At 39.9% G+C, this 15,000-nt stretch overlaps 2 protein-coding genes across 2 annotated transcripts in view; both read right to left on the bottom strand.

Annotated features, from left to right (window-relative positions):
* The window catches only part of LOC137619275 (uncharacterized), a 1,554-nt gene extending 652 nt beyond the window's left edge, over nucleotides 1–902 (bottom strand). Inside the window, exon 1 of the mRNA XM_068349443.1 lies at nucleotides 1–902. This exon is cut by the window's left edge and continues 652 nt beyond it. Within this exon, the coding sequence (XP_068205544.1) occupies nucleotides 1–614 (614 nt within the window). The 5' untranslated portion in view covers nucleotides 615–902.
* The window catches only part of LOC137619134 (neuroligin-3-like), a 17,183-nt gene continuing 2,850 nt past the window's right edge, over nucleotides 668–15,000 (bottom strand). The window contains exons 3-10 of the mRNA XM_068349322.1: nucleotides 11,053–11,063; nucleotides 5,203–5,288; nucleotides 3,248–3,408; nucleotides 2,897–3,088; nucleotides 2,450–2,598; nucleotides 1,649–1,764; nucleotides 752–913; nucleotides 668–717 (exon numbers count right to left, since the gene is read on the bottom strand). Of these exons, the coding sequence (XP_068205423.1) occupies nucleotides 668–717; nucleotides 752–913; nucleotides 1,649–1,764; nucleotides 2,450–2,598; nucleotides 2,897–3,088; nucleotides 3,248–3,408; nucleotides 5,203–5,288; nucleotides 11,053–11,063 (927 nt within the window). The remainder of the gene's footprint in view (nucleotides 718–751; nucleotides 914–1,648; nucleotides 1,765–2,449; nucleotides 2,599–2,896; nucleotides 3,089–3,247; nucleotides 3,409–5,202; nucleotides 5,289–11,052; nucleotides 11,064–15,000) is intronic.

Raw genomic sequence — 15,000 nt, 5'->3', positions numbered from 1 at the left:
CTTGTACCTTGTTGGGCTACGCTAGGTGAATAATTATGGATGAGTTGATTCTCTTTTGTTGAATACTTAGGGACGTGTTGACCATCGACTGGTGAATATGCAGATACAAGTTGACCATCATTCGGAGATGTGTAGGAAGCCAAAGGCTGCTTGAGCGTTGTAACTGTTAATATATTTTCTTTTGGTTTGTATAGCATTTGCGTATTCGTAACGATGCTTTGCATATCTGGAGAGATCCTATTGGATATTATGCCAGTCATATCGTCTATGGTTTGTACGCTGCTAATGTAGTCTGGCGGCCAGTCGTGCTGGGACTCCTCTTCAAAGGCTGTGGCCAGGTTGCTACGCATTGTGATAGAAGGCCTCAGGGTTCCATAATACCCTGGGGCATATATTGTCTTACAATTCTCCCCAGACGATCGCAACTGGACATCGTTCCCGCTCTCGCTATTCGCGTCCTGCGAGCCTTTGGCGAGGCTCCGGCGGTTGGCCTTATGTCGATAATAAACGGTAGTAAGAACCAGGATATTTAGGATTAGCAAAGAGCAGGCAATGACCATTGTCACGCTCAGTACAGTCGTGTAGGGGAAATCCTTCCCCATTTGACTCAGCATATCCAAATTAGTTGATTCACTGACTTGGTTTTTGTTAGCCTTAACTACAATTGTCAAGTTATGGGGTGTATTTGTTGGGCCATTGAGGGTAGGAGTGATTGGGCTAGATAGAAAGCCTTCAGTTAAGTTATACTCACCTGTTGGTTCAGGGTATAAACCAGACTGGAGATCAGTTGGTAATCTGTGAAAGTTTTCATCTGGTCCGTACTGAGTACCCACTCGTTCCAGACCAGGTATTAGCCATGACCACAAGGCTACTTTTCCAGCACGGTAGTGGTCACGTACAGAGTTCTGTGTTCCTGGAGTGAATAGAGATGTTTAAATAACTAAAAGTAATTATGTGAAAAGGATGATACTATATCTATAGAAGATATATTATCTGAAATCAATCCATATTTCCTTAAATATAAGATTCTAAAGTATATTGTTTTGACTCTGTGATGTTATGAATAAATATTTCTATGAATTTATCACTGAATATGATTTATATGTTACAGGTTCATAAGCTATTACAAATTCAAGCCAAACACTTGAATTTACTTAAGAAAAATTTCTGGAAAGGCTACATATAAAATTTATATTGATGATTAGAATTATATCATATATATTTAGATGTACTATCATTTAGTTTAATAAAATCATCACCAGTTAAATATTAGTATTATATTAAGGTTCTATAGTTTTTTTTTAAAGTACATTGAAGAAGTTATGTTTTACTAGTTTAGTTAAATGATATTCATAGGAGTTGGGTTATTGGAGAGAGAGAGAGAGAGAGAGAGAGAGAGAGAGAGAGAGAGAGAGAGAGAGAGAGAGAGAGAGAGAGAGGAATGTTAAAATATAGAGCATAGGATTTCATATATAGAGAGGAAAGTGATTATGAATTAATATATATGTTATTATGAAGAATAAAATAATTTTAAAAATATGAGTAAATGTACTTTCCGGACCGAAGGTTATATATCAAGAAAATATTGGAAATCATTGTATCATTATATCTCTGAGTGAAAACAGCCCCACAAAAATATGAACCTCACCTATTTGAAAGTATCTCTGATAGACTGGATCATATTTGGGCCATATCTGCTCTTCAGATGTTATGTCGTTTGCACTCTCGGACATCTTAGCTGTGGAGACTGTGTCTTTTGGATGTCTGGAAAAGGAACATAGAGTTTTGAATTGATTCCATATGTATAATTGATTGATTTATGGTATCAATGATATAAACTGTACAATAAATATATATATATATATATATATATATATATATATATACATATATATATATAGATATATATATAGATATATATATATATATATATATATATATATATATATATATATATATATATATATATATATATATATATATGTATATATATATATATATATATATATATTTATTTATATATATACATATATATATATATATATATATATATATATGTATATATATATATATATATATATATATATATATATATATATATATATATATATGTGTGTGTGTGTGTGTGTGTGTGTGTGTGTATGCATGTGTGTGTATGTGCTAATGTTAATGCATAAAGATTCTAAATACCTTATAATTACTTTTGAAAAGCTATTATGTCTGTTAATTATTAGTGTTTAGATTTAATTCTAAGAACTGAATATACTTAATATAATCATTAGGAAGAAATGAAGTGAAATATTCTACCTATTTAAATTAACGTATTGACTATGTTATAAAGCATTAAAATATATTTCATTCTAAATGACAAATAGTTATTCAGGATTATGGGAAATATAAACATCAAACAAAATTCAAATTAATATAAAAGTCAACTGAATCTCCTCACCCTAATTTGATGAAATTACTCCACATTGATATGAAGGATTTGCTGCGTGTGACATCCATCTTAGTGAAGTTATAACTTGAGGCCAAAGGTCCAAGAGCGCCCAGAGGACCACCAAAGACGTACACCAGTTCCTTCAGGAGGAGACTCTCCTTTCCAGACTTTGAGAATGATAATTAGGTTAAATTTGAAGTTTTATTGTAGTAATTAATGAAGTTAAAAATAATAATTTAAATTAAAAACGTGTATATTCTATTCATATCATGATTCTTTTATCGGTATTTATTATTATATATTTTCATAAATATAATTTGCATGATTTTGATATATACATCTCTAATCTATGGATGATATTAAAAAACTTTCTGTAGATTATTAAAAATTCTCATTTATGAAATATACCATATTTTCTATTTCATATATAAATACAATTTATCCATATCGACGTACATCTGAAACTTCTTCTAACACGTAGAGATAAGATGATCGGGAAGTCGTGTAGAGCTGCTTGGCAAGATCTGCCATCGGCGAGACGATATTCGCATCGTGAAGGCCTTGGCCGGTTGAGTCCCTGATGCTGATTGGTCGATGGAGGGATCTCGACCAATCAGTGTACTCAGCTGTGATGGCTAACATTATTTCCTGTGGGGAGATGAAAATACTTCATGTCAGGTATACTTTTATTTAATAGATTGGATAGTTCATACGTGCGTGTGACGCAGCTAATAATAATAATAATAATAATAATAATAATAATAATAATATAATAATAATAATAATAATAATAATAATAATGCCCACCTGCATATGATAGCGATAATTATTGATGACGAAGGATCTCAGCAGATCCTCCCTATAGTCAGCATCGAATCCTTCCTGGACTTCTTGCTGACTCAGAATGTCAAGGAGATTGGCAGCTGTCATTCCTAGAAGGAGGTCAACTGGAGTTCGACCTTCCTTGCCTTTGAAGTCAAGAGGAAGAGTAAGAATTTTCTCATTTTCTTTTTATAGTTGAGTGATTAAGAATATTACTTGGTATAGACAAATGGAGATATCTATGACATACGATTAAGTATATATACATTAATGCTATAGCTTATTTTTTAGTTTAGAAATTAGGAATTTTATTGTTTAAACGTATGTATTTATTATGCAAGGATTTCAGTTCATAACTGTATATATCTGTGCGTATAAAAAACAACAACAATAAAGCAGCTGTGTCTAGGACTCTGCAGGACATTGGCCACATCCATGTCATTATTCAAGACTCTGGTTTGGCTAGTTTTCATCACCATGCTTTCCAACTGCGGATTGGTGATGGTGGGAGATTTATGTCTGATTGCTCACAGCCAACATAGCTATTATGGGTAGCCCTAGTACAGCTTTGCTGATCATGGCGATACACTAACCCTTTCATCACCTTAAAGCCCCTATTACACTTATCCGGTTTCTTACGGCGCCGTCGGTCGCGACGCTAGCATATGTTCAAACTGGAGCGTGTGATAGCAAATCGGCCGTATGAAAGCTCACCCACGGCCGGCCGGATGAACTTTTGCCAGTACTAAAGTTGGCCGTACAGCCGTCGTACGTCAGGACTGAGGACGTAGCGTGTAATTGCCCACCATATGGTATGACATCAGTCTGAATGGCTGAAGGACGCTCATGTTGACTATTTGCTTCTCTCATGCAAGTGTCCTTTTTTTCTATTAAAGGTGATACCTGACTTAAGAGTTCCAAATATGTGTCGTGATCCATTCGTATGTAGTTGAACCAGTCATCTTTTTCTAGTGGTAGTTCCTTCCTTAAGTTAATTTTTGTCATTTATGCAGACATTGTTTGAACCAAATCTTCCTTTTTCTTGTTTTCACCTTCAAGTAGCACGCTAGAGCAATAGGAACGAGAATGTTGTCAAGATAAGACATGTCACCCCTCTACCACAAACAGTGCCACACTGACCCACTTGCCTCCGGCCGTTCAAATACGTGTAATAGCTCTAGCCGTAAGCCAGAATTTTCCTACGGCGCCGTAGGCCAGGTTGGCCGTAGGAAACCGGATACGTGTAATAGGGGCTTAAGGTATCCCCACTCACAAAGGAAGGTGCATCTGTATATATATATATATATATATATATATATATATATATATATATATATATATATATATATATATATATATATATATATATATATACTCGTTTATATACAGTATATATATATATATATATATATATACTCGTTTATATACAGTATATATATATATATATATATATATATATATATATATATATATATATATATATATATATATATATATATATATATATATATATATATATATATATATATATATATATATATATATATAATATATCTATATATATGTATATATATATATATGTATATATATATATATATATATATATATATATATATATATATATATATATATATATATACATGTATATATATGTATATATATATATATATATATATATATATATATATATATATATATATATATATATATATATATATATATATATATATATATATATATATATATATGTATATATATATGCCTGTATGTGTATAGAGATATATGTATGTAATATCATACATCTACGGGTTTCAGGTGTATTATCCATCTCATGTATTATGAGTTACGACCCTAAATAGCATTTATAATGAATAAAATATTTTTTACCTTCTGAATTAACATATCAAATCCATCTACGAAAATTCAGAAGTTAAACTCACCCATTTTGCTCTGATGATTTTTCCAGTCAGGTTTGATAGTGACACCATCAATGCTGGGGCCAACAGCCACTTGGAACTTGGAATGTCTTTAGCTGAACCTTTAAGAACATCAAGTTAATGTTATTTCCTTTTTTAAAAGTTATATTTTTCCTAAATCATAATTATTATTTAGACAGAAATATTAAGGTCAACTTATTATTTGTCTTTCATGATATTTATTGAAGTATTATTATACTGAAAAGAAATCATATTGAGTTAAAAGTATTTACAAGTGAACAGCCAAGTCATATATTGTTAAATTTAATATAAATTCAAATTACCAATAATATTTTTGTTTTAGAAAAAAAGATCTTTAGGGATAAAGATTAACTTTTGATCGAAATTTATAGTTAATATATTTTTTTTCCTAGAAATAATGAAAGTTCTTTAATAAAATCCTTTCAAGTTAAAATGATTTCCAATCAAACATAAAATTCCTACTGTTTATTGTTAGGTTAAATATAAACTCAACTTTCTAAAAGCATTTTAGTTTTCTAAAACATCCCTTCATTTATCTAAATAGACTTTTTATTAGAATCTAGTTCTGTTTGTTACTAGAAATAACATTTACGTATCCGCAAAAATATATAAACAATTTCCATATTCTTTAATCACCCATTAGTAACTTAAAGGCATTAATAGCTATATAGAAGAAAAACTAACCAATTATTCTTTCTTTTTTTAAACAAATTGCCATATTGCTTAGATAATTGTAGCATTAATATCTTATATTTTTTTTTCTCTGTCCAGGAATATCATACACATCAAAAACATAGAAAAGAAACGGTAAATATAGCAAAATTAATTAAATTTTAACAAAGATATCAGTGAGCAAGTAATGAAATTATAAATACAAAAAAAGAGGGAAATAGTAACATTTCATTAGTGTTTCTACCTATATAGCTTCCATGTAGCTCATTTGTTGTGTGAACTCTGTGGAGACTCATAGTCAGGGGCAGAATAATTACTAAAAACAGCATAATTTACTATGTTGAATTTTTTTCCTATAATTCTCGCATATTATATGACTGGAAAGAGCGTAAGCTAAATTTGTATAATTTGTATAATTATGATTTTCCTCTGTTTTCTTAGAATGTCCTATTGTTATTGTTAGAATTTATTGGATATCAAGGCAGGACAAGAGACACACGATGGTTGGGACATGTGGTTTAACCCTGGAAAGGTACGCTCCTCGGACACCCCTTTAAGGGTATACTCGGACGCGCGCGACCCCGACGGCAGAAAAAATTCTTGAAAAATCAGTTTTTGCAGTAACCTCCTTTTTTCTTTTGCCAAAAAAAACTTCAATGAATGCTTAAAACAACTGTAAAGATAAATACTACTCATCTGCAGAAAAACTATTTATTATAAATATTTTAGAAAATTAAGTAGAAAAAAAGACCTTGCATAAAAATTCATAAAAAAATGGTTTAAACATTTTTAAACAAATCCTTTTAGGAATTGATTCTTGAATATTCAGGACACATCTTGATGTATTTTGCATGAAGTCAGACCCATGGAGGTGAAGATCTGAAATGAGAAAAAAAGGGTAACTTTTTTGGCCAAAAAAATTTGTCCAAATTTCATGAATTTTTTTGGGTACCCAAATGAAATAGGAAGTGGCTAATTTTTTTAGGGAATAAACATATGTTGTCCTAAAATATAAATATGTAAAAAAATCTTCATTATTTTGTAAATTACATTTATATCAGGGGCCATATCTAAAGGTAATTTTTTGAGCACTTAGAAATTTCGTAAAAAAATACATATATTTAATATATAATATGATATTTATGCAGGTAAAAATATACCAAAATATCACAAATTCTATAGGGAACAAAAATATATATAGATAGGGCAACTTACGCTTCGGATATGTCCACAAAATGGCCGCCAACCACACTGACTCCGACTCCCTAATCTGCCACTTGAAATGTAGGAAGGGTATGTCAATTTCAAGGTGTTATTTACTAATCTAATTATTCTTGGATATGCATAAAAATTGTATGGTGGGTTGCTGGATAATTGTCGATTATTTTACGACTATAAAATTAAAATTCTGACCCCAAAAAAATTTTTTGAAGGGAAATAAAATCGAAAAAAAAAATGTAAAACAATATAATATTTTAGCTAAAAAAATTTTGATGATATTCAATCAAAAAAGAAGTAAACAAAATTTTCCGACAAATAAACATCTAGAGGAATCATTACTCTGTGATAGTTCCTTAGTACGTAGTAATTTTGAAAGAAATGGGAAAAAACGAAAAAGTCGCAATCGCAGGAAAATCGAACACATACCTATATATACGCCATATCTGGCTAAAAATAAAGATAGGCATGGGTAGCCAGATCATCTAGAAACACTTTCCAACACTATAAAAATACAAGTTTTGCGACACTACTTGCCAATTCCTTAGGGTAACATGACTAAGCAAAAAAATGCAAAACAAATAAAAAGGGGCACTCGCGGAAAAATGGCCAACATTCTAATATACGGCATTTCAGAAAAAAAAAATTTCAGTTACGTACTAGGCAAACCATCAAGGCATATTTTCCGACAAATAAACATCTAAATGAATCATTACTCCGTGATAGTTCCTTAGTACGTAGTAATTTTGAAAAAAATGGGAAAAAATGAAAAAATGGCATTCGCAGGAAAATTGAACACATACCTATATATATGCCATATCTGGCTAAAAAAAAAGATAGGCATGGGTAGCCAGATCATCTAGAAACACTTTCCAATACTATAAAATTATAAGTTTTGCGACACTACTTGCCAATTCCTTACGGTAACATGACTAAGCAAAAAAATGCAAAACAAATAAAAAGGGGCACTCGCGGAAAAATGGCCATTCTAATATACGGCATTTCAGAAAAAAAAATTTCAGCCACGTGCTAGGCAAACCATCAAGGCATATTTTCCGACAAATAAACATATAAATGAATCATTACTCTGTGATAGTTCCTTATTACGTAGTAATTTTGAAAGAAATGGGAAAAAACGAAAAAATGGCAATCACAGGAAAATCGACCACATACCTATATATACGCTATATCTGGCTAAAAAAAAATAGGCATGGGTAGCCAGATCATCTAGAAACACTTTCCAACACTATTAAAATATAAGTTTTGCGACACTACTTGCCAATTCCTTACGGTAGCATGACTAAGCAAAAAAATGCAAAACAAATAAAAAGGGGCACTCGCGGAAAAATGCCCAACATTCTAATATACGGCATCTCAGATAAAAAAAAAGACATGCACGTGTTAGCCCAACCATCAAGGCACACTTTCTAACACAAACATGAAAAAAAAATCAATAATATACGGCAATTCCTTACTACGTAGTAAATTTTTACAAATATTGAAAAAAAAACAGAAATTGGCAACTGCAGTTAAATACCCAATATACCAATAACTACGTCGTATCTGACAAAAACAAAGTCACGCATGGGTAGCCAGATCATCTAGACACACTTTCCAACACTAAAAAAGCAAAAGTTTTACGACACTATTTGGCAATATCTTACGGAAAAATGACTTGGCAAAAAAATGAAAAAAAATGAAAAAGGGGCACTCGCGGTAAAATGCCCAACATTCTAATATACGGCATCTCAAATAAAAAAAAAGACATGCACGTGTTAGCCCAACCATCAAGGCATACTTTCTAAAACATAAACATGAAAAAAAAATCAATAATATACGGCAATTCCTTACTACGTAGTAAATTTTTACAAATATTGAAAAAAAAACAGAAATTGGCAACCGCAGTTAAATACCCAATATACCAATAACTACGTCGTATCTGACAAAAACAAAGTCACGCATGGGTAGCCAGATCATCTAGACACACTTTCCAACACTAAAAAAGAAAAAGTTTTACGACACTATTTGGCAATATCTTACGGAAAAATGACTTGGCAAAAAAATGAAAAAAAATGAAAAAGGGGCACTCGCGGTAAAATGGTCCTCGTGGTGATGAACGACATTTTAACTAAAAAAAAAATCATGCACATGGTAGCCAAACAATCCACCAAGACTTTCCACAACTGATAACCTATACAAGTTGCACCATTCTACGACAATTTCATAATACGTAATAACTTTGATAATTATGCAAATTACCTTAGAAGGGTAAACTCGGTCGCGCTCGACCCGACGCATCTCAGAAATCGGGGAAGGTGTACAGCTAGAGCAATGCACATCTGGACACTACTAGAGCGTGTAGGCGAGACACCTACTGCAGGTCGATCACCCACAAATTCAGTCACGGGGGTGAGTCATGTGAGAAAAACCTCTTTTTTTTGACGCTTGGGGTCGCGGACGACCCACCGTACCGTCCCAGGGTTAATGAGTCCTCAGATACAGACTGACTCGGTTGCACTCTGCTACCGGCACACTCACTTGGCGCCTGCCCGCTATGGGAAAACATATCTTACTTGCAGGTACTCCATCATCCCCCCCCCCCCCCCCGAGATTAATACATGGGTATACATGGAGAGGCAATGATAAAAAATAATGCATGGATAAACATGGATTAAATTGGGTGCATGTGCGAGAATAGAAAGACAGGTACATAGCTGTCAGTAATGCAAACACAATGTGCAGGTAATACATGTTCATAGGATAATATGAAAAGCAAAGGCAATAAAAGAAAAAATATGCAGGTGCGAGAATAGAAAGACAGGTACATAGCTGTCAGTAATGCAACCACAATGTGCAGGTAATACATGTTCATAGAATAATATGAAAAGCAAAGGCAATAAAAAAAAAAAATATGCAGGTGCCGCTGTAATGTACGATGATCACTTGTAGTCATCCATCCACGCAGGCCTTCTAGTGCGCCGTGATGGGCGTGGCTCCCGTACTGCATGTGGGCTGGGCGTAGGGCGACTGCCTGGTAGCTGCTCGGGCGTGGGCGTGGCTGGATGCGTAGCAGGTGTGGCCCGTCCAGGCTGGGGCCCCGATGATGTGGGACGCAGGTGCTTCCTGTTACGAAGGGAGAGGCGCCCGCTGCCATCTAGTTTGACTAGGTATTGTCGGTATGGGAGCGTTTCCGTCACGGTACCGGTGCGGTCCCACAGCTTGGTGGCCTGATTTTGCACTCGCACTTGGGATCCCGGGTTGATGGCTGGGAGCTTTCTGGATGGTTCAGTCCCGGTGAGGGCGGCACCACTGTCAGCCATCTGACGTTCTCTTTGCTGTAAGGTTGCCCCCCAGTGTTTGTCTACCGTGAGGTGCCAGCGGGCCGTAGGTACGCCATCTCGGAGCTGCCTGCCCGCTGCCATCTGGGCGGGTGACTTGTTTATTTCGAGGAGGGGGGTGTTGAGGTACTGCACGATAGCCATAGAGGACTTGTCCGTGTCGAGGGTGCCGCTGCTGCCCGTGTTCGCCATTATTATCAACTTCCCGATCTTGACTGCGGCCTCTGCCCTGCCATTGGACTGCGGGTACTGGGCGGATGATAGACGCACAGACACGCCCCATAACCTGAAAAATTCCCCCATTTTCTCGCTTGCCAGATTGGTGCCACCGTCCGTGGAGATTTGCTCCGGGGCCCCCCATCTGGCGAAGTAGCGACATAGCTGAGTCTTGATGTGGGAGGAGGAGGTTCCGTGGGGGAAGTGGGCCAGCTCCAGCCACCCTGTGAGCCTGTCTGCGTAGGCCATATACGAGTGTCCGTCGTGCTGGAACATATCTGCTACCGTCATCTGGAAGGGGTACTCTGGGGGCGGCGTGATGATGAGTTCCTCCGCGGCCTGGGATGGTGCGTGTACGTCGCATTCTTCACACGAGGATCGGTGATACTGCAGGTCCCCCTCGAGTCCGGGCCAGTACACCGTCTGGCGCGCTCGTCATTGCATCGAATCCAGGCCTTGGTGCCCGCGTGTAGGTTGGCAGCCACCTGCTGACGGAGAGGCTCCGGGATAACTAAGCGAACGTTGCCCTGTTCGAACGTGTATGTCACCAAGTCTTGGATAACGGCTAGCCTCTCCCTGACACTGTAGAAGGGCCGAAGGCCCGCAACTTCCTGGGACTTCCTATCGGCCCAGTCCCCGGCCAGGACCCTGACCATGAGCAGCTGGTACACGGGGTCGCTGACAGCGGCGTGCCTGACTCTCGCCTCGTCCACGACACAGCTGTCGTGCTCTACTGCTGCTAAGACGGCGGCCGCCATTGTGTCGGTGAGGTCTTCGTCGAGGTCCATGTCGTAGGCACTGGGATCGGCTTTCAGAGCGGGGTATCGGGACAAGAAGTCCGCCGCGCTGTTACGCTTCCCCGGCAGGTACTTGACCCTGAATCGGTACTGCAGAGTTCTCTCCTTCAGCCTGAAGAGGCGGAGGTTCGAGATTTCCGTGAGGGCCCAATCCCCCAGTAACTTGGTTAACGGGCGGTGGTCCGTAACAACGGTGAGATTGGGGCACCCCAGCAAGAACAGCCTCGCCTTCTGGAGACACCAGGCTACCGCGAGGGCCTCCCCCTCCACGGCAGCGTAGCCAGCTTCGGCGACAGTGAGATGGCGGCTGCCGCATAATGCCAGGCGCCACCCACCCGTGCAGCAAAAGGGCGTATTGGCGGAGCTGCATGAGCAATACTGTTGAAGGATTACAAACCCTATGCCTTCTTTGCTCCAGTCGGTGATCGCCGCTGTGGGGCGGCTCCTGTCGTAGTAGGCCAGTCCGTCCTTTGCTAATTGGCAGATCGTGTCTTGGGCGTGATGAAATTTGGTGCGGAGTGCCTCGTCTCAGTACACTGCCTCCCTAGTTGGTTTTTTGAGGAGCTCTCTGAATGGGTTCATGATGGGGCTGTTGCGAGGAATGGCGCCAGCTGGTTGACAAATCCGTACCAAGCCCTTATGTCGGTGATAGAGGGCTGACATGGCATCGGGAAGTTCTTGATGGCCGCCAAACGTTCCTCTGTTGGCTCGTAGGCCTCCCAGCCCAGGTTGAAGCCCACGAAGTCTACTTCCCTTCTTACGAATTGGAATTTCTCCGGCTTGAGCGTGATACCCTTGGCTGCGCATGTTTCGAGGAAGTCGTAGGCATGCCAGAAGGCCCCTTCGATGCTATCGTCGTGGAGTAAGGTGTCGTCTACGCACTTATATTTCCTCAAGATGTCCTGGATGGTGTCGTCAAATCGTCGAGTATACGCATCGCCGGCAGAGCAGTGCCCCATGGGTGTACGACGGTAACGAAATCTCCCCCAGGGGGTAATGAATGTGGTTAGATCGCAACTTTCTTCGTCTAACTCCACCTGGTGGTATCCCCAGTACGCGTCCGCCACGGTCTTGAACGTGTGCTTAGGTACCCCGGACACAATATCAAATGGGGCGGGGGTGTGGTGTGTCTCCCGTAGGCAAGATGCGTTGAGGCGCTGATAGTCGACTGTACGGCGTGGCTGTCCTGACTTCTTGGCGACGACCACCATCCGGGCGCACCATTCGGTTGGCTGCCTGGCGGGTACCGGTTCTATGACGCCACGGGCGACATCTTCTTCGAGCTGGGCCTTCACGTCCTCTTCCCAGTGTTTTGGCACTGATGCTGGGGTATGGCATGCGTAAGGCGTAGTTCCTGGGAGCAGGTGGATACGGTGCGGTTTCCCCTGCATCACTGGCAGTGGCTTCCTGACTGTGTTGAATGTCGTCGTAGCGAAATGTTACAGGAGCCAGGCTTCCAACCTGGCCGCATGTTCCTCCTGGGGCGGCATGGGCACCTCGGCAGGTCGGGGTGGTACCTGGGCGGTCCGTCTGGCTGTGCCATCGAATAGGCTCACGTGTGCCACCGCGGGGGAGGGATGGGGGAACTCCTTGGGTACCAGCGTTAAATCCCTGCAAGCATCCAACGACAGGAAGAGGTGCTTTGCCGACTGCACGAAGTACACGTCCTGCTCCGTGGTGCGACCTTGCAGGGTGACGTGGCACACGGCAGATCCAAGGCACTTCAGGGGAAGGTTTGCCACATCCCGCAAGCCAGCCCGGAGTGTAAGAGAAGCTGGGCGGACTTGGAGGTGCGATAGCAATGAGGGCCCAGCCACACATACCTGTGCCCCAGTGTCCACCACGGCGGTGACTGGCACTCGTACTCCTGTGTCGTTGTGGACGACTGTCACCTCCACTACTGGGTGGCGGGCGAGATTGGCGCCCGCAACAAGCACAGCGCTAGACGTAGCACTAGACACATCTGTCGGGATCCTGCCAATTTTGCCTGTGACTTTCTGCAGCGTATGTAGTAGTGGCCTTGCTTGTGGCACCCGTTGCATACGACGGATTTAGCGGGGCATGAAGCTCTACCAGAGGCATGGCGCCCACCGCAGTTCCCGCAGGGAGGGGGTGGGGGAACCCTACCTGTGCCAGCGACGGTTGCACTCGGATGATCTGCCTCGGGTGTCTCGCTGCTAGCTGCACAAGCAGATTCCCTCCAGTTGCATTGGCGCGCAGCGGCGTCGACGCGGGCCGCCTCGTAGGCACAGCACCTGGCCCTAAGGGCACTAACACTATTGATGTCATTGCTACACACGTATACATGGCGACGCATAGCCTCGTCGCTTAGGCCCACCATTAACTTAGGTAATAACATGTATTCAGCCAGATTACACTGACACTGAGGGCACTGGAAATTGCAATTGGTGGCCTTTTGAGAACACTTTAAAAAGTAATCACTGACACTTTCTCCTGGGCCTTGTACCGCATTAAAAAACTCCGACCATAACACAGCAAGGTTTGTAGAACGCAACACAATATCGCGAATAAAATCCATGGCTTCCGTAGCGGTGAGGTTGCTCCATTCCTGTGAGGTGAATCTGGCGTCCAGCGCCCGTTGTAGAGGGGGTGTGCAGTATAGCCTGATGTGGTGGACGACCTCGTGGGGCGGTAGTCTGCACAGTTTGATCCAGCATTCCATCGACCTCCTCCAGGACCTGAATGCGGCGGGACTCAGCTCAATTTCGCACTTCTCCGGGGCTGCAGACGCGGGGACACGAGGTGCAGGGGTAGCATGTGTCGAAAGCCGATCACGGAGAACGTTGATCATTTGCTGCTGTGCCGCCATGGCCTGCCTGGCTTCTTGCAAGGCAGGGACGAGTCCACGGGGGACGACGGGGCGTGTGGCCCTTGGGGTGGACTGCACTGAGCGGCGCTGGAAGGGCATGGTGAGGGTCACGTTGGTCCTTGAGAATCACTGCGCCATATTAGATGTCAAGGCAGGACAAGAGACACGATGGTTGGGACATGTGGTTTAATGAGTCCTCAGATACAGACTTACTCGGTTGCACTCTGCAACCGGCACACTCACTTGGCGCCTACCCGCCATGGGAAAACATATCTTACTTGCAGGTACTCCATCAGAATTCATATCCACTTGTTATATAAAACAAAAAATGAATATGTAAATAAGTTAGAATTATGATCTCTTTTATAATTAATCGCAAAAGTCTAGCTACATACAGTATATATATATATATATATATATATATATATATATATATATATATATATATATATATATATATATATATACATATATATATATATTTATATATATATATATATATATATATATATATATATATATATATATATATATATATATATATATATATATATATATATATATATATATATACATTTCCTCTCCCCATCCCTAGAGTAAGAGGAGAGGGAATATTCAAACCCTTGGAGGAGGTGCGTCTGTATCTGCGTGTGTAAGCGTATCTATTTAAATGCTAGTTTTGACGGGTCACTTACACTAGTAATCAAAC

This window comes from Palaemon carinicauda, chromosome 25, assembly GCF_036898095.1.
Source record: "Palaemon carinicauda isolate YSFRI2023 chromosome 25, ASM3689809v2, whole genome shotgun sequence".
NCBI lineage: Eukaryota > Metazoa > Arthropoda > Malacostraca > Decapoda > Palaemonidae > Palaemon > Palaemon carinicauda.
Note: the sequence above shows the minus strand (reverse complement) of the source record. Positions and strands in the feature narration are given on the sequence as shown.